Below are 20,938 nucleotides of genomic sequence, written 5' to 3' on the forward strand. Positions count from 1 at the left end.
TTTTTGTCCCTATAGGGACCGAAACCGTCCGACCTTTAATTTCGATATCACTAAAGTTACAGCACTTTTAATTTCTGAAGGTGCAAGTGATACCACTAGGTTACAGATCGTGGTGGTGGCTATAGATAATAATTTTGATTGAAACTAATATGGGAAAAAATGTGTAGACGCAATGGCTAACACTTAGAGCAAATATTTTCAAAGTTTGTAGACATTTCAGATTCTAAATTCATAAATAAGCCTTAAATAAAAGAAAACAACTTGAACATTCTTTATAAGGTTATGTTCAAGCAATCCCCTAGTTTGCTAATAATCTAGGAAGTAAACTTTCCAATTCATAATAAAAAGTTAAAACTCAATAAACTTGCAAGTCAAAGAAGTATCACATTAACAATTAGTAACTCTTACCTCATGTTCGTAAACCCTCAAGCAAATACTTTGAAGTTCCATACTCGACAATAATTAAACACCTAAATAAATTCATTTAACATAATTTGATTCATTTATCTATTACTTAAAGGATCCCTAGTTAATCCCTCTTTAACTAACTAGCAAAGGCTATAACTTAGTGGCACTTCTTCATCTTCCAAAGTGAAACCTGAGGTCCATGAACTATCAAGAATCTACTGTGATCCATGAATCTAATATCATTCAGTTTAAACAAGTAATTCATCATTTCTATGATTAACTACATTCTAACCAAATATCTTAACACACTCTGCATACTGACTTAGGGTCAAGAAATTTACTTAAAAAAAGACCTTTATAATTATTCCACTTTTTGCACTTGCATTTGAAGAGAGGAGGAGTAAAATGCCACTAAGTCATGATTTACCACTAAAAATAAGCGGTCTAGACTCCCGACTCTTGTTCCTGAACTGAAAATCTGTATTCAGATTGTCAGAAAATCCAGTAGGAGCTCTTAGGTTGGATTTCACATACAACCTCCCCTTTTTTCTTCTTTCCCATCCCTCCCTCAAACTCCATCCTAGTCGTTTGGTGTCCAGATTCTTCCCTATACATAACACATCACGCCAGACATTACGTACTTTCACTCATGCAACAAATGAAGAAACGAAAAAAGATAACAAATTTCTTAATAGACTGAACATCAAACAATATCCAGCATATCAGTGGAGCTCAATTTCTTAATAAGTTGTTTCAGCAACTTATCATGTGATTTCTAGCAATGGAAGGAATGAAGTTAATGCAGAGCCAAATAGCATTCCTGTTCAGACAAGGCAAATTCAATTACTTATGAGGAACTCAAAAAGCATTTTGGAAAGAAAATTGAAGATGTTGCACAGATTTTTGATGGTAAGCTTACACAGTAATTCAAATTGTCGCTTCTAATTTTCTTTACTATTTTCAATTTATGAGTTTCTTCTTTTAGAATTAATAGATTATTCTTTTGCACTTACCCTATATGAGTTTTTTATTATTGAATTCTTATTTTTGCAATGAGCAGATCTACGTTTAAGCGTATATGCCGAAAGAATGGAATCCACAGCTGGAAACGAGGCAAGAGAAATAAGGATAAAGGCTCTCCCTCTAGACGAGACCCTCCATGTTTTGATTTGCTTGCTGAGAAACTTGTGGCTACTGCTGAGGAGTTGAAAGAGGAAGTGTCCAAGAGGTTGAAGTTAAATGCTAGGAGTTATAAGATCAAATATAATGATCGTGATGATCAGATTTTGATAGCCTGCGACGAGGACTTGCGGAATTGTATGAGTGCTTCCAATTCAATGGGCACAATCAAATTGGGCATTGAGCCAATTACCCAAATATCACCTTCAACCTGACTACAGGCAAGTTTGTAACTATGTGTTGGTATCAATCTATTATCTATCCACGGTCCTAGTTCCTAAATACAATATATGTATTTATGTAATTTTTATCTTTTCTGCAGGAAATATCAGCAGTTTCTATTTCCTAGCTCCCACTCTGTTCTCTAGGATTGCCGAGTCTTCTACTCGTTCAGTCTAAAAAAAAATACATTTGTATTTCAAAGAGAAGACCTTACTGAAATGTAATATGTTCAAAGTGAAAGAAGCAACTTTCAGTTTTGCAGGAATCAATATGTTTTATGTATGTGGCCTTGACATAAATGATCCACTTGTTTGGCAAATGATTCATTTGTTTCTTCATCTGGAGTTTGACAAATGATTCATTTGTATCAGCTACATTTGCAGGACCCAGTGGTCTTGTTACAACTAGAAGAACCATTAGGCGATAAGGTGAAAGACATGACTGGGCCTAATAAGGTGAAATATCTTCAAAGCGAAAATTTTCTTTAATTTCAGCTGCTTCAATAAATTTGTTTTGTTAAGGTGACAAATTAAATCAATTGTGCTGAAATAAAGCTAGTAAAATTCCATTGAGTCAGGACCAGAGTTCCTAGCTACTAGAGGATTATAACATTTCTTGAAACTAATATGGAAAAAAAATGTGTAGACACGATGTCTACCATGTAAGTTTTTTATATACATTTCTTTTATGTAAGTAAATAGCAAATAGTTTTAAAGTAAGCAGATGAGCTAATTAGTTGCCATTAATCTTGATGGACTTCTTAAGTACATGCCAATGTGTTCACTGTCATTTTCTTATGTTTAATTTTTTGGTCAAAAAAGGTGAATTTGGAGAGTAAGTGTTCAAAAAGTTGAAGATCAAATATTCATAAGGTTGGTGGTAGGCATAAGCTGCACTCGGAGGCATTAAAGAAGGAACTCAGAGGCATTAAAGAATGAACATACACAAAATTCTACTGTAATCTACACCAGCAAGGTGAAAACCCTAGAATTCAACCTATACCCGCAAACCCGAAGTACAGGTCTATATTCCAAGGACGTTACCAAGTTCTAGACAGAGAGAATGGAGATACCATTACTGAGGAGAAGATTCTGCACGAAGAAACTTGAGTGAAATACTATTAACACAATGACATTCATCCATTGGAGTAGGGAACCCTTCACCTTTAATACATGACCTAGATGTCCACCACAAGCTGCACATGTAATTTCAATCATCATTCCATTTGGGTCCGCCTGAGAGCAAAAGAGGATGTAATTAACTATGAAAGCAAAACTAAGATGAGATTAAAATGCTGAACAAAGTAAAGAGAACAAGCACGCTCACATTCTGCACAATTGTAGACTCCCTCACAAAAGAACTTGTCATACTCTTTCATCTTTAGTCGTTTGGTGTCATCATTCTTCCCGGATAATTATGTGCTTTCAGTCATGCAACAAATGAAGAAACCAATAAAGATAACAAATTTCTTAATACAGACTGAACATCAACCAATATCTAGCATATCAGTGGAACTCAATTTCTTAAATTGTTTCAGCAACTTATCATGTGATTCTAGCAATACTTAGTGTTCCTATTAATTTGGTAGACTTAGAGAGCAGGAATATATTGAGTTGGTTAATAAAATCACAGCCAGAATTCAATCCCGGAATAACAAAAACAGAGTCCATTGGTATGATTTTTTTGATTTCATCCCAATGTCCACGAGCATTCCTTCTTCCTTTGGTTAGGTATTCAAGACAAATTACTTGCCCTACAGAGAATGATTAAAATGGAATTTAATACAAGGGTCAGAGTTGTTCTTTGTAGGGAAAGGGTAGAAGATAGAAACCATCTCTTCTTTGAATGCTTATAGTAAAATGTGCATACTTACAGTTTCATTTCTGCAAAAAGGCCTCAATTCCTAGTTCATAGGTCTGCTGTAATTGATTCTACTCTAGTTAATACATTTTCAATTCTAAACTAATCAAGCATAAAGTAGGCAATGGAAAGAATACTCACTTTTGGTATGACAATTGGAGCCAACTGGTCCTCTGCATCACAGGTATAGCCGTAATCGATTCATCTCTAGTTGATAGATTTGCAAAGGTTGAACAATTCATGACTGGTACATCTTGGTCTTCCCACCATCTATCCTCAATCTTATCCCATCACTACCAACCAATCCACTCCCTGATTCCACCATTGATGACTCCATTATTGGATCCCATCACCAACAGGAACTTACTCACTCAACATACACAATTCCATATTTTCTAGCCATCGCCCCTTCCGTCAATTGGAACCACCTTGTTTGGAGCTCACCAACTATTGCTGTTCACAACAGTCTCCCCACCCTTGATTAAAAAAAAATCCAAGGCCTTTCTCAGATAAAGCAACATTTCACCCCTCTGTGAACCCCTCCCTGAAAACCACAACCACCTATTATTTGCTTGTGAATTCTCTCAGCTCATTTGGTCATTTTTACAAACACGTTGTGGATCTTACTGCTCCACAATGAATTGGAACTCACTTGTCAATTGACCCCTCCCTTTTCACCGGAAATCGAAGGCAACACACTTCATATCCAAGCTTGCATTCAGAGCCTCTGTCTATCATATCTCGCTCTTCTCAGAGAAATCATCCACACAATCAAAGGTCTTCATCAAATTCGAAGTGTTGTTAGAGAGAATCTTCTATCAATGCAATTGAGAGACACTGCAATCAACACAAGGTTAGTTCAGGACTAGGAGCTTCCAGTTTCTTGCCTCCGACCACCACCATGGTCTACGGCCACCGGACTGGTATAACTGTTACCAAAAAACAGTTACTTTGGTTCTTCAACGCTTACTTTTTAGTAGCCACTCTAATGGGCCATTTAATATGGGTCATATTTGGACCAATTTATATTGTTTCTGTCATGTTTTGGGCCATGTAATATGCTCATGTTGGCCAATTAAAATGTGCCAGTTTTAGGTTTTTATTCTCGCATACAAAAACTAAACTAGAAAACGCTTATAGATTTGTGTGTTTTTTTTTTTTTTTGGGTAATTAAAAAGGAAGATGTTAAAAATCAAAAGGCCAAAGGTTTTTTTAAAGGGTAAATTGCACTGACACCCTCTTGGTGTTTCATTTAATGACACTTAGATCCTGGTCAACGATTTTTTAGACATTGACACCCTTGAGGTTTTAAATGTCATATTTGCCCCTGATTATTTAATTTGGTTTATTCACAAAATATCAGCTATGTTAATTGACAAAAATACCCTTCATCCACCATTACTCAAACCCACTACCTAACCCCCTCTTCTAAGCGTCACCGTCCTCCACTCACCGATCCAACCCACCACAACCACCAATCCAACCAAAATTCACCACCTCCAACTAAATTTTCTCCACCCACCATACTCGCCTATGCTAAGGAATCACACGATTCCTTTTCCTCACCCTATGCTTGCCTCTACTCCTCCTATGTGTGTCGGTGTGTGCGGTTATACGCAGGGGCGAAGCTAGGATTTTAATTCAGAGGGGGCACAGTTTGAAAAAAAAAAAAAAAAAAAATTCAACTAACATTGATATAACACACAAAAAGAAGAATTTTAAGAGAAAAAAAAAAAAAAGGAAAGAAAAATGAGATATATTTGAAAGGAAAAAAATTAGAGTATGATTGAAATTGACTTTCTTTTAAAGAAATTTACAAAATTTAAAGAACAAAAGAAATAAAAAGTTAAGATAATTTTAGAAATTAAAAATTTAGGAGGGGCATGATATATAATTTTTCATATATACTAAAAAAAATTACAAATTAAATTTGGCTTTGATTGTTCGCCAATGGAGAAACAATTTCGGCCATTGAACTCAAAAACGTGATCACAACCCTACGATCGAATGGCCATAATCTCGACTCCAACGCCTCCGGTTCCAGATCGATGGTGCAAAGCCCAAGCACTCCACAGTTTTGCTGTGGTTAGGGCTTTACGCGTTATGAATAATGGTGGCGAGTGTTTTGTTCTCAGTGGTGGGTGCTCGGCAGTGGCTTTAACGGCTTATCGAGGTGATGCATAATTTGGGTACGACGATGAGATGGTCCTTCTCAAGTCTCGTTACCATCGACAACGTCGCTGAGTCCAAACAACATTATATGTTGATTTAGACAACGTCGCTAAGTCCAAACAACGATCCTTACACTGACCTACATTTGGGTAGTAAACCACAAAACTCCGGTGAAAATTTTAGTGTCAGCGAAAGCGGAGATCACCATTAACGACCAATTAACGGTGAAGGATTCTGGCGGTGAAAGCCTGTGGCAGACGAAGAACACAAAGAAGGCGGTTTGGGCGAAGCTTTTGGACAAAGTCAATTTGGTACTTGTGATACCCCTAATCTCGGAGACACGGGTTAATCAAGTCCGCACCAAAAACCAGGGGATATCAAACAATTAATATTTAAAACGAACACATAATACAAAAAAAATAAATAAGAAAAGAAATAATATCGCTGAAAGGAAAACTATATAATAAAGATCCTTTTAATAACTCTAATATAAATCAAATATCCATAATAATAAATAAACCTCCAAAGTACAACTCAGGAATCCGAATAACACGGACCCCTAAAAACTATCCAACTCAATAAAATAAAATAAATAATAAATGTGTGAGTCTATATTAAATGCATGAAAAAGGATCCTACGTTGATGACACCGGAAGAGTAATGATGACTGGCCTCTGCTCTGCACGAACTAACTCTATGCCTGGTACTGATGAAGACCTGAAAAGATATTAACAAAGGTGGGTCAAAACCCACGAACAAGTCTTTTCTACCATATCCCAAACAGAGACCCGATAAACGATACATCCTTAGTCCAACTCATGCAATAACTACATAGTTAATATATAAATATACACACTAAAACTCTCATAGGACTATAGGGCAGACTCAATCGGATAGTGAGTATCTCATGAAAAATCACACACTAGGTGGTCATGAGTCCTCTTTCTACCAGAGCACACACATCTCCTATATCCAGCCACCCATCTCATTTGGCGATATAAGCCTCATCCTTAACCATTAATTATGAGACCTCAAGCTCGTATTATAGTGCACAATAATAAAATACATAATACATATAGCCATACCCTGATATAGCCATACCCTGACAATGGCATAGCTACATAAACAATATCATAGCCATATCCTGACAATGGCAAAGGAAGAGTGACATGGTCCACGTTGTGGTTGATCCAAGGGGAAAGGAACACCAGATTTGTAATTATATTAAAGACTTGACAGTATAATGTGGTCCATTTCAAAAAGTTAATAAGGCTTTATTGAGTTGTATGCATTCGCACTGCCCCTTTCTGTTTTCTAAAACACTATGCAGTGGTAGATAATCAATTTAGACGCCTAAAGATGGTGCCAAAGTGGCTCAAAAAAGCCAGAAACCTGAACTATGTGGAATCCACTAAACAAATTTCTTTCGCCAGACAGCCCTATCAAATATGTAATAATGTATTCTCTTGCCATGGAATCAACAAGGATTCATGTATGCCGTTTACGTACTGGCCATCGAAATTGAGGAGTTCAATTTTGATGTAAGTCCTCGCTGGCACACTACATCTCATGACAATAAATGGTCTAAGTTTTTAATAATTTCTATCTTGTCATTTTTTTCAAATAATTCTGTAGTCTTTTTAAACACTAAAACAAAGCTAAATTCCAACATCCAAGTTATGCAAATCGCATGTTCAAAAGTCTTCAAGATTCGTTAGCCATACCTATTTAGTCTACCGTGAAGGAACTCGTATTTTAGGTTCTAACTCAGTTATTACTGGGAAATTATTGGATCTCTGGTTGCTTGGACAGAGAAGTTTAGCAAGGGAGGTACGATGTTGTCTTCCAATATACTTTGTTGCCAATACATGTTGTGGCACAATTCTATGCCAAAAGTTTATTCAAGCTATATAAATTCAATGTATGCTATTAAGTTGTGAGATATATAAGCACATCAACACGTGATCATTCCTTCTTTAAGTTTTATTTAAACATAAATGGTCTAGACTCCTGACTCTTGCTCCTGAAACGAAAATCTGTATTCAGATCGTCAGAAAATCCAGTAGGAGCTCTTAGGTTGGATTTCACATACAACCTCCACTTTTTCCTTCCCGTCCCTCCCTCAAGCTCCATCTTTAGTTGTTTGGTGTCCATATTCTTCCCTATAAATTAGATTTCACGCTGGACATTTTGTGCTTTCACTCATGGAACAAATGAAGAAACCAATAAAGATGACAAATTTCTTAATGCAGACTGAGCATCAACCAGTATCTGCCATATCACCGGAACTCAATTTCATAATAAGTTGTTTCAGCATAACCCTCCATTTGAATAGCTAGAGAAGAGCACTATTCCGTCAAGCCTCAAAGGAACTCACTTATTTTGACACAACTCTTCTCATTTTCTCTCTCAATTTCCTATCAAAGTTTCACAAAAGTCTCTAGCTTTCTAGGTCAGTACTCTACTCATTTTCTTATTCTTACCTTATGTGTGGTGCGTGTGTATGAATCATCATGAACAGAGATGAGTTCGACACAGGCACCGTTATTGCCCTTTTAATACCCAATTTTGTGTCGGAAACCACCATATTCTTCTTCGTCATTTTACCTCTTTCTCCAATAAAAATCAGTACCAGAAAACCAACCAAAATCACATTATTAATCATGATACTCAATAAAAATCACAAAACACGAATGTTCAGTATGAGATGCATGGTGCATCCTATTTTCTTGTAACATTTTCATTGATGAGACTAAAGTTATGTTAAACGCTAAATCAGAAGTCAAAAAGAAAAATTTAGAATTAACACGATTTAAGATAAGTAGGAATGAAATGGAGTAAAGAATGCAACTTTAGATTTTTCCAGAATTACAAATTGAGAGAAACTATCGATGAAAAGTCAAGTGATACCAAAGAGGAGCGTCTGTTGTATTGTTGATTAGCATATGCCTAATAGTTACAAAAATCATGTTTTCTAATACACAAAATTGGACATCTGATAAATACCATTTTTTATAATGAGTGCAACCAAAATGTGGAGTTGAGATGGATCTGTAACAAGAAAAGACTGGATTAATCTAGGAACGAACACATTCACCAATCAGTTCTATCAAATATCATATCCTCATTTAAATACATGTAACAATATATTCTCTTGCCACCTCATTCCATATTCTTTTAGTCTTCCTCTTGTCCTTCTGATATTTCAATGAACCAAACAATTCACAGATGAAGCATTTGTTAGACTTAAGTGCACATGACAACAATCTAAAAAAACAAAATTGCTCAACTAGTCCTCAAATGATGTCACTTAACTTTGCACCATTTCCTCATCCTAGCTACAAAAAGCTACCATGTGTAGCAACATTAATTTCTTAAATATGAAATGGTTTGCCTTGTCATCCTACGCTAATTGCATCCTTGTAGCACTGTCTAACCCAAAGGCCCACGAAAGCATATTAAAATATTGAAAGTGTGTACTCAAAACCCCTCTACATCCATCAAGCGAACTTGTCAATTTCAGCATCTTTTTACAAGTAAATCCATCAATTCTACTTAATATCTGTAATGAACTGATTGCATCTTTTTACAAGTAAATATTCCATCAATTCTATTTAGTGGGTTGTCTAACCCACTAAAGCCTTTAACCGGAAAAGGATTAAAAATAAATAAAGTGATTAAGCTTACCAAGAAGAGGATCCCCCATTCAGATAGAACTTTAACATCGGCAAGATTCCTAATCAAGCGAAATTGATTGAGCGTGACCCACACAAAGAAAAAACCAAGTATCTGAAACCCACCAAGTACTAATCAGCATCTCTTAATCATAAATTAAGAAGAGCATAAATTGATTAAACCAATTAAGTTTCGTAAATCTCCCATATTCTATAATAATAATTTGAAGATCACTCAAACAGATAGTCGGACCTTAATTTATGAATCAACAAGGATGTTGGCAAGTGCTTTATCCATGCTAAAATTTTCATTATCTACATACATACATACAGTATTTTTGTAGGTAGATAAATGCATGAAGATGTCGTCCTCTGAGGCTTGTAAGGTGTGGTTAGGAACAGATTCAGAATAAAGCCATGAATCTAACATGATCCAATTTAAACAACTAATTCATCAATTCTATAATTAACATACATTCTAACCAAGTATCTTAACACAACCTCTGAATACTGACCCCCAGAAACCTACTGAAAAAGTATCTTTATAATTATTCCACTTTTTGCTTTTGCTTTGAAGAGAGAATGAGAGAGTAGAATAGCGAAAGTGGCGACCGAAATAGAGGAGATGAGCTTGCATCACCGGAACGAGGGGAATAGAAAATTTGAAAAAGAAAAGAGAAATTTTTACACTAAAAAAGGTTAGGAACTACAGGCTAGACATAAAATAATTTTTGTGGGACAAGTTCATAATTATAAAATAACACACATAAGTAATTAGAATAACAAAAAGGGTTACTGGGCAACTTCCCTCAGTAGGATATATCTGGCTTCGCCACAGGTATCAAGAATATTCCTTTCTTTTTTCTTTTCTTTTTCTTTTTTCTTTTTTGTTTTAATGTCTTGTATTCATGATTTACCACTGAAAAAACCCACATTAATACCGTAACATTATTCATACCTCCTAAAAGTTTTCATGCTTAAGTAAAAAGGTCCCATTAATTTTTAAGAGAATGTACAAACAAGACACAATAAGCTCTTTTATGATATTTTACAAGTATCTGAAACTTGACAGAAGAAAAGGACAATGGTAAGCAGAAACCCTATTATTAGTAAGGTTGCTGCGCAGGCATAAGTTGCACTAGGAGGCATTAAAATAAGAGGGACGTACACAAAATTCTACTGTAATCTAGGCTAGCAAGTTGACAAAACTAGAATTCAACCCATACCCACCCAAAGTATCAGTCAATATTCCAAGGACATTAGCAAGTTGCAGACAGAACGAATGAAGATACCATTACTGTAACCGTCACTGAGAAGGAGAAGATTCTGCAGGAAGAAACTTAAGAGAAATACTGTTATATATAAAACAAGGTAAGGAAGAACAAGGTTCGGCTTCAGCAAGATTTATGTAGAACAAAAATGGATTTGATTCAAGCAAATATGTTAAAAACATCAAAATCTTACAATGGCCAATTTAGCCCAAACTCCACAAGATTCCACATTTTTCATTTCTTTTTCTCTTACTTCCTCTGCAATGAAACAGTGCTTCTTATCATGTTGTACAATTATGGGATAGAAACTACACTCTAAAAAAAAGGTTCATTTACTTCCTCTGCAATAAAAGTGTAATATGTGGATATTTTTGGTAGTTACCAACACATTTGATGCTTCATTCTTCTTTAACTTTTATTTAAAAATAAATGGTCTAGACTCTTGCCTATTTCCTAATGTCTTGTGCTGGTGGTGAAGATCCAATTAATCCTTACTGAGATTCTGAATTATTGAATTACCAAATAGCAGCTTTTCCAGTCAAATACATAGGTGTTCCTCTTATTTCTGGCAGACTTAGAGAGCATGAATGTATTGAGTTGGTTAATAAAATCACAGCCATAATTCAATCTTGGAATAACAATTCTCTAGTTGATAGATTTACAATTCTCAGCTAATCAAGAATAAAGTAGGCAATGGAAAGAATACTCACTTTTGGTATGACAACTGGAGCCAACTGGGTCCTCTGCGTCACAGGTATAGGTCTGTTGTAACCGATTCTTCTCTAGTTGATAGATTTGCAAAGGTTGAACAATTCATGACTGGTACATCTTGGTCTTTCCCAAATTTTATCCTTGTGAATTCTCTCAGCTCATTTGGTCATTTTTACAAACACTTTGTGGATCTTACTGCTCCCCAATGAATTGGAACTCAGTTGTCAATTGAACCTCTCTTTTCACTGGAAATCGAAGGCAACACACTTCACATCCAAGCTTGCATTCAGAGCGCCTGTCTATCATTTTTGGCTCTTCTCAGAGAAACCATCCACACACAATCAAAGGTCCTTCATCAAATTTGAAGTGTTGTTGAACAGAAGCTTCTATCAATGCAATTGAGAGACGCTGCAATCACAACAGAAGGTTAATTCAGTACTGGGAGCTCCCAGTTTCTTTCCTCCGACCACCACCACGGCCACCGGACTGGTATAACTGTTACCCAACAGTTCGTTTGGTTCTCCAGCGGTTACATTTAGTAGCCACCGTAATGGGCCATTTAATATGGTTATATTTTGGACGAATTTATATTAATTATATCATGTTTTGGGCCATTAAAATGTAGGCTCAATGGGCTTGTTTTTTGTTGTTTTGTTTGCTGAGCCTTATTCACAGACCATTACTGTAAAAAAGTTCCAAAGTTTTCTCTTTCGATGGTGGGCCAAATTAAAAACACGGTTTCTAACCTTTATTGTTCCGCCTCAAGGACATTCGGAATTTCACTCTTCTTTATACATTTCTTCATCTTTTGATTATCTGCAAGGGAGGAGTTGATTATCTTTTGATTATCTTTTGGTTTATAGATATATATATATGTGTGTGGATGCGGTGCACAATCCTTTTTTTTTTTCTTTTTCTTTTTTTTGTGTCCTGGTTCAAAAATCAAAACTAAAGTTCTTCAGTGACCCATCAAGGCACTGAACTTTCATGCCACTGAATTCAAAAAGGTAACAAATCAAACTTGCGGACATTGCATTTTGAATTTTTGCCCTCGTTGCATGAAAATCTAATGCAATCACCGTTCATAGTAACAAAACTCAAAATATATATATATATATATGTGTGTGTGTGTGTGTGTGTGGGTGTGTGTGTGTGTGTGTGTGTGTGAAGAGTAAAAAAGGTGGAAGAAGATGGAGAAGAAGTAAATAAAGTTTGAAAAAAGAGGCACAATTTAGACAGCAAAAAAGTCAAGGGTTTATGGCCTTCGTTGAAAAAAGGAACATGCATTTGCTTTAGTTAAAGCACAAAAGAAAAATAAAGTTAAAAGTTATAGGAAATTCATAGTGTACTGACACGGAAAGTAATACTTTCCCATTCATATGTATAATAAAAATTTTGCATTTTTAGTGCTTTTAATTTTAATAAAAATTCTACATTCTTATAATTTTTTTGTGTATGTAAAATTTTATATATAAAGGCCTCACTTTTGAAAGTTCCTCTAACAACTCTCAAATTTTTTAGAATTTATTGCCTAACAAATTTATAATTATAAATTTTTAATGAACTAGACTTAAATTTGTGAGGAAGATGTTGGAATTGAGTTGAGTATGGTGACGTCTGATTAATCCATCTTTCCTAATAACTACGTAGTAATTCGTTACCACTATGTAACAATTATGATTTATGACCGAACCTGTTTTTTAATATTTTGAGATTGGCTTAAAATTTTGTCATTATAAGTATTTAGGACTTTTTCTTTTTCTTTTTTCAAGTAACCTAAAGACTGGGAAATGATGAATTACGGAATATATCATTTTGAGAATTTGTACACATATATATAGATATTTTTTAAGTAACTTAATATCGCAATTAAAATTCAATTGAGAAGATTCAATTGAAATTGAGTTCATATAATTTTTAAGGCATGCTAGGAAATAAAAATACTGAACACTTCCCACCACCGACATTTTCCACAACCTCTATTACAATGTAAACTACCAACAACTTAAAAAGTCCCAAGGCCTTCTAGGTTGTGAATTTCGTAAACATAATTCCCTGCCACACACACAGGAAAAAACAAATAAAACAAAAAAAAAAAAACCCTTATGGCAAAATAAAAATTTTATAATTTTAATTAAAAATATTATATAAAAATTATCAAAATAAATTCACTTTTTCAAATAATTGATTAGAAATTTTTTTTGAATATTTAAAATTTTAAATATTGTTTTGAGTAATTAAGATTTTCTCCATGTCTCTAAAGTCTTATTGCAAAGCATATAAGATTTTCTTTAGGAGATCCTACTTTACTCTTTTGATAATAAGGCTAGAGGGAATTGAAGGTGAACTTTTTGAACCCCTTCCTCCTAACATAGAAGAGTCTTTTAAACACTTTGGGAAGTGGCTCACTTTAAGACTTTTTGGCAGCTGCTTTTGCTTTATAGTTTTGTTTACATCCAAAGCAGAAACAACGTCACTACTTTGAAGTGCGTTAAGTACCATTCGAAAGCATCTTTGGAAACTGTGAGATATAAATTTTATAATTGCAAGTTTTGATGTCAAAACCCCAATCAAGTTGTAATTTTCTATTTACTTTCGAGTCTCGATGTTGGAAGCAGAACAACAAGTGCACGCACACTTCGATTCAATGAGAATGTCATTTAGAATAGGTATGTTGGTGATGAACACTTGTGAGTATGTTTAAAGTTGGGCAGGAGAGCAGGGGGTGGAAATAATACTTAACAAAGTCCAGACGATTGCACTTTATACTTAAACTAATTACATTTTCTGCATGTCTAAACACTTTCTCTCTCTTGAAACATACATGCACCCCCACTCTCCCCTCTAATATATTTAGTGGATACACGTCGTCTTTTTTCTCGAAACATCTTTTTCTCTTAAGTCCAACCGGTTGCAATTTTTTAAATGTGTGACAAATTATATTTTGGTAATTTTTTTATTTCTTATTTTTACCCAAACTTCTAAGGCTATCCTTGCACAATTTTAAAACCTCTTTTTACCTATATAAGCCTATATAAACTCTCCTTCCATCTTAATTAATTATGGTTTTTAAAAAAATTATTTTGCTATTGAGAGCTTTCTAAGAGTATTTTTGACCTATATTCTTTATTCTTTTCAATTTACATGGGGTGGATTACAAAACTGGTTTTGTTTCATTTCTTAAGTTTCTTAAATTACAACCTAGTCATACTTTTACACCTTAAAGACAACTTAGTCATATTAAATATCATTAAGACAAAAAAAAGTCGTAATTTTAAAATTTATCTCTTGAGAAAATTAGAACCTAGTTATTTGCAATAAATGTAGTTACATTGATTATCTAATTCGATTTTAGACACGCATCACTAACAAATTCGATTTTGGACACCCACAAGTCCAATAACTCACGTGTAACAAAAACAATCTTTATTTTTTCCAAAAACAAACAACTTCTTAGTTGTTATGCAGCCGAATTTGAGCCACAAACCCCGGTTTTGCTAAATATTTAATTAGGGCAGAAGTTTAAAAATGCAAGTCCTTGAAAGAACAAAAAAAAAAAAAAATCACAAATTTTAGATCTAGGTTACTCGAATGTGCCTAAAAGCAATTTCTAAAGTTTTCTTACCTGAATGGATTTTAAATTCTTCAAATAAAATTTGGTTAAAAGTCATAATATATACCTTAAAGACACACAAACCCTAAAATTCACAAAAGTTTAGGTCCAACTCTCTTAAGAAAAAATATTTGAAGATGTTTTAAAATTTACGAACTTAGATGACTTAAAATTGTTCAAAAATCACAAAATTATTATGTTTAAATGAAATAAATCCTAGATTTCATAAATTTTAGGTCAAGACCAAAGTAGTCAACCAAAATAGATAAATATTTTAAAATCGGATATATTTTTATTGGATAAATTTAAAGTCATGTAGTTTACCACGAAGGAGGTAGAGGCTTTCAGCTCAACAATTCAATAAACAGGTTTGAAATTTGTTGAAGGGACTTTCTTTTTGTTTTGGAATGGTTTGGTGATGCAGGTTTCCACGTGTGTAGTATAAAAAATGTTAAACTTTTAGTAACGAATGAAAAAATGTAGATGGGAATCGATTGTGTTAAAAAAGTAAGTGGAGGTAATTATTGGCTTGTCTCTTTCCATGGTGGGGGCAAATGAAAAACACGGTTCCAACCTTTATTGACTTTTATTTACGCGTTTTGAACCTTTTGTGAACCCCTTCCTTTGTCTAAGTTGAGAATAATAATCTTTTGAACCCTTGAATAAAAGGTTGAATGTAGTAGTAATTATATATATATATTGATGTGCTTTTTATCAGGCAGTTCATCGATGACAATGGACGATGAGCAAGTTATTGGATTGAACGGTGTAGGTGGTGGTAGTATTACGGATTCGGCAACTCACACCCCCACCACAAATCAACCCATCATTACAGACATCATCAAATCTGCCCTTCTACACTTCGATCAAAGTTATTTTGATGATCAAGTTCTAATACAGTTTTGGGCACCCATCACAACAGAAACAGGGTGTGTCCAGCTTGTTACTTCAGACCAACCTTTTGCTCTTTCTTATGATCTTGCTGAAGGACTTCTTAATTATAGGAAGCAGTGTTTGCAATACAGATTTAATGTGGATGGGGATGGGGAAGAAGTAGAAGGCCTTGGAATCCCTGGCCGTGTTTTCCGCCAAAAATGGCACGAGTGGTTTTGCTCTAGCAGATGTGCGACATTACTCTACCAAAGAGTACCCCCAGCGTGATTTGCTCTAGCTTGCCATATTTCGAAATCTTTGTGTATTCCGTTGTTTCAAACCTCTTTCCAGGAATGCGTTGGAGTACTTGAGTTTGCTGCAACTAACTTTATCAGTTTCTACTCGACGTGTAATTCGTTTATCAAGGTTTGGTGATTGGATATGAATGCCATCATATTTGGAGATGATAGATATGATTTTACCTTTCATTAATTTAAACCTTACCAAAATTATTCACTTTTTCTCTCTCTTGCAGCTTGCGGGTCTGAAAACTTCTTGGTGTGATGGATATGATTCGATTGCTAAGGTAAGTTAGAGCTGTAATATCCAAATGTGAGATTTGGTACTTTTATATGTTTTCACTACTCTCCTCTCATCCACAAATGTCTATACCAGGCTTTCCTTGGATATAAGGGTCTAAATATATTGAATGAAATCAAAGAAGGGTTGGAAGTGGTGTGCAAAACTCACGACTTACCTTTGGCTAAGACATGGATTCCGTGCGTGCATTTCAATGGCAATTTGGATAATAGCTATGATACGTTTGATGTAAGCTGTATGGGACCAGCCTTTCACTTTGACAGTCGACCATCTTATTTTCTAGAAAAAAAGGTGGGGGAAGTTGTCTATAACTGGATTGATTTTCAAAGGGGGCATGGAGTTGTTGGGAGAGCATATCAGTCACATAAACTATGTTTCTGCAAAGATATAACTCAATTCAGCGTAACTGAATGCCCCTCCCTGCCCCTTACACGCGCTTTTGGCGTTATAGGTTGTTTCGCGATTTACTTGCAAAGTACTCGTGCCAAAAAATGTGCAAGAAACACCCTCACTAAAAATTAAGTGCATATAAATCCTTGTATTATCAACCTTTTGAGCAAATTACTTCCTAATCATCAATTTTGACCAATTTTTTAATAAAAACCCTAAAACGCCCTTGCTAATGTAAGAAAATAAAAAAGGAAAGAAAATCTCTCTTTTCCTTTCTCTCTCTAAATTGTCTCTAAGCTCTCTTTCTCTCTCTAGTCTCTACAACATAGAAGATCACCATATATTTTCTTTGCGTCTATTTTGACTTCAGTAGCAACTAATTAACTTTGGTATAAAAATCACTACTTTAATAAATAAATGAAACTATATATTATTGCTGAAAAATTACTATTTTGATAAATAAATAAAAAATTATACATAAAACTAACACCACAAAATATTTATTTGGTGAAGACATAGAGAGGACGAATAATAAACGTGTTTATTTTGTGAAACTTGAAATATAGAGATTATTGATATTATCTGAAGATGAGTATTTTCAATACGTTTGTTTTGGTCGATGATATGGAGCCTGAGATGCACAAGTTCAATTGTCCCTCTTGGTTGTTCATCCGTGGCTGTGATTGGATGCTATCTTGATTGAACCACAATATCATTTTGATTCTTCATAGGCTTATGGCAACATTTACATTCCAAAAATAAAAAAGAAATTTAAATTATATGAACATTGTTATGTATATCCTTGCAACCACCTACTCTTAAGATTTTGCTTCTAAAACTAGAGTTATTATAGGTTGATTGTATCTCTTTTAAAGATTTTGCTTCTCATACATATATATATATATATATATATATATATATATATATATATATATATATATATATATATATATATATATGACAAGATCAAATAAATATATGGAAGTTGCTGAAAAAGAAAAGATAGAGAAAAACAAATAAGGAAGTCGCTAGAAAGAGAATCCTACAGAAAGTGAAAACAAAGAGAGAAATAGAGGGGAGAGAGACCTTCCAAAAAAAGAAAAAATAAATTAGAGGAGAGAGGGGATACTTTTATTTTTTATTATTATATTATATTATATATATTTATTTTATTATATGGGTATTTTAGACATTTCAATAACTAAATTAACCTAATGTCCTTATTTGCACAAATTGTAAAATGCAGGGGGGTTTTATGAACAACAGGGGATGAATTGCGCATTTTGTATATTATGAAGGGATTTTTTGCACTTAACCATTTATTATTTAGTTTTATTTATACTATTTTATTTATTCTTAGTTGCTTTTGTAATTAAATGCTTGTTTATATACTTAATTGTTTGGTATACCTCGGATCTGTGCTCAGACTTGATCTCCGTGGTTCTAGAATCGAGAGGTATCACAGTGTGTGAATGTAATACATGTATATGTGTATATATGGGAATAACCATTATTGGTCCATAATTTTTTATATTTTTTTTACCTTCTTTACTATTATTATTATTTTTTTACCTTCTTTACTTTCTTAACTATGCTTTTTTCCTTTCTATTTGTTTTTTCCGGAGGTCCTCTAAAATAAAATAATTTATTCCATACTAATAATTTTATTTTTGGCACTCGAAAGGGATATTTATTTAACAAAGTTTACTTTTTTCAGTTTTGTCAAAAGAGGTAACTTTTTTTCTTTTATGGGTCCCGTCAAAAGAAATAATTTATTCCATAAAAATAACTTTTTTTTTTTGGGGTCTTATCATAAAAGATAATTTTTTCAATAGAGATAATTTTTTTTTTTAATCCTCTTCTTTTCATACTTTTTTTTGGATCTTGATAAAAGAGATAATTTCTTCAATAAATATATTTTTTTTGGTGGGTTTTTTCATGTCAAAAGAGATAATTTTTTTAATGGTTATTTTTATTTTTTTGGTCCAGTCAAAAGAAGCAATTTATTCAACATAATTATTTTTTTGGTGCTGTAAAAAAAAATATTCAAGTTTTTTTTTTTTTTTGGTCTTGTCAAAAGAGACCTAAAATATTAATGATCAGAGATAAAGAGAGAAAATTTAAAAGGGTAATTGTGTTATTTAAAAAGTAATAATTATTTACTTGTAAAGTTAGAATTAAAATTGTCATTTGATTTATGATTACAGTGCAATTGTTGAAAAATGAAGTGTGGATGTTGTCTCCCTATAATTATATATTTATATATGTATATAAAATATATACACACACACAAAAAAAAAAAAAAAAAAACCAAAAAATTATGAAAAGTGGGTGAGATCTAAAATTTGAATGTATCATTAGATTTTTTTTTCTGTCAAAGTGAAATTGAGAATAACCATAATTTAATTGAAGCAAAATATATCAAAGTAGTAAACCAAAATAGATAAAGATTTGATGAAGGAACATTTTTTTTCGTTTTGGGAGGTTTGGTGAAGCAGCTTTCCACCTGTGTATACAATTAAAACGCAGGAGAATCTATATAAAAAAATGTGTAAGTTCTAGTAATGAATGAAAAGAGTAAACAATGTATTTTAATTTTAAAAGTTCACCTTTTTTTTTATTTTTTATTTATAAAGGACTCAATTGTGTTAAAAAAGTTGGTGGAGGTAATTTTGGCTTGTCTCTTGTCTCTTTCCATGGTGGGGCAAATGAAAAACACGGTTCCAACCTTTATTGACTTGTCTTTCCGCGTTTTGAACCTTTTGTCAACCCCTTCCTTCGTCTAAGTTGAGAATAATAATATTATCCGAAAAAAGTTGAGAATAATAATCTTTTTGAACCCTTCAAAAAAAAGGTTGAATGTAGTAATTATATATATTGATGTGCTTTTATCAGGTAATTCATCGATGACAATGGAAGATATGCCAGAGCCTCTCGTCAATCCTAATTTTGATGTGCTCTTATCAGGTAGTTCACCGGCCACAATGGAAGAGATGCGAGAGCCTCCTGTCAATCCTAATTTTGATGATGATGAAGAAGATCAAACATTAGATCCTAATGACTATTTTAATGATGATGACGAAGATCAAACATCCGATCCTAATGATGATGAAGAAGAAGATGAAACATCCGATCTTGATAATGATGATGAAGAAGATGAACGCAAGATCAAGAATTTCATGAAAGATTTGCCGAGTAGAGTGTCTTTCCGGCGCCCGAAGTCGAAATACCATCTGTGGTCATTTTGGAGTGAGCCGACTCTGTCTCTTTGCAGTAAGCTGCTTTTCTCTGTGTTTTTGTCACCCTTAATTTCTCACCTTTTTTTCAATTATTAGCAAAAAAATGAAATATGTATATAGTTGGCAAGGAAATTTAACTCAATAGCAGCTTAGCATAAGAATTTCAATAAAGATTTACCGTACACATACAAAGGGTTTACTTGTTACTAATATAGTCTAGCCTCTGTTCTTCTTTAGATCCCCTGTTTCACTCCGATAGTATCATAGATCGCGCCAATGCAGAGGAAATGAATGCATTTCCATACTATTAAGTCTTAAGTAAGTGAAATAGATAAATCATAATATTGATTATGATTTATCTATTTCGCTTATTCTACTGGATCTTACGGAGCCTACTCATGTACGACATGAGTTGGACCTGATCATAGAAAAAGATTCTCTTCAAGCGAACCAGCCTATCCTCTGTACGGGGCTTACACGGCGGTTGGAACAAAGACACATTTGGTTATGAATTCCAATGTGGCAGATAGATAAAGGCATATATCTGCACAGACGAAATCAATAGTTCAAGTCACACACTCCCATAATCCATTTTCTCGTCGGGGGATTCCCTTCAACTATTCATGTCAAATAACTAATACAATATTGCGGAGTTGAAGGGAAATATCCAAATATATGTCTTATTCTTTTCAATAATACATACTTGTGGCAATGAAATACTATTGT

At 33.8% G+C, this 20,938-nt stretch overlaps 1 protein-coding gene, 1 long non-coding RNA gene and 1 pseudogene across 8 annotated transcripts in view; 1 reads left to right on the forward strand and 2 right to left on the reverse strand.

Annotated features, from left to right (window-relative positions):
- Positions 1-2,536: 2,536 nt before the first annotated feature.
- Positions 2,537-12,127, reverse strand: LOC132300171 (uncharacterized). Of its 7 annotated transcripts, XR_009480301.1 has the most exons (6): positions 11,497-12,127; positions 10,980-11,044; positions 10,746-10,841; positions 9,529-9,630; positions 3,136-6,558; positions 2,537-3,044 (listed from the first exon to the last, which is right to left on the reverse strand). It is a non-coding gene; the product is annotated as an uncharacterized LOC132300171 (long non-coding RNA). The 7 variants fall into 7 exon arrangements; XR_009480305.1 differs by lacking the exons at positions 10,746-10,841; positions 10,980-11,044 and having other exon boundaries at positions 3,136-3,728; positions 3,811-6,558; positions 11,497-12,126; XR_009480302.1 differs by lacking the exon at positions 10,980-11,044 and having other exon boundaries at positions 11,497-12,126.
- A 7,636-nt stretch (positions 12,128-19,763) lies between these two features.
- The window catches only part of LOC132300172 (protein NLP7-like), a 9,064-nt gene continuing 7,889 nt past the window's right edge, over positions 19,764-20,938 (forward strand). The window contains exon 1 of the mRNA XM_059797151.1: positions 19,764-20,246. Coding sequence (XP_059653134.1) covers positions 19,880-20,246 — 367 coding nt within the window. The 5' untranslated portion in view covers positions 19,764-19,879. The remainder of the gene's footprint in view (positions 20,247-20,938) is intronic.
- The window catches only part of LOC132300173 (cytochrome b6-like), a 2,233-nt pseudogene continuing 2,084 nt past the window's right edge, over positions 20,790-20,938 (reverse strand).

The sequence above is a fragment of the Cornus florida genome, unplaced genomic scaffold (assembly GCF_030987335.1).
Source record: "Cornus florida cultivar Cherokee Brave unplaced genomic scaffold, ASM3098733v1 CherokeeBrave_3.0.0_Hap2_Chr03, whole genome shotgun sequence".
Classification (NCBI taxonomy): Eukaryota; Viridiplantae; Streptophyta; class Magnoliopsida; order Cornales; family Cornaceae; genus Cornus; species Cornus florida.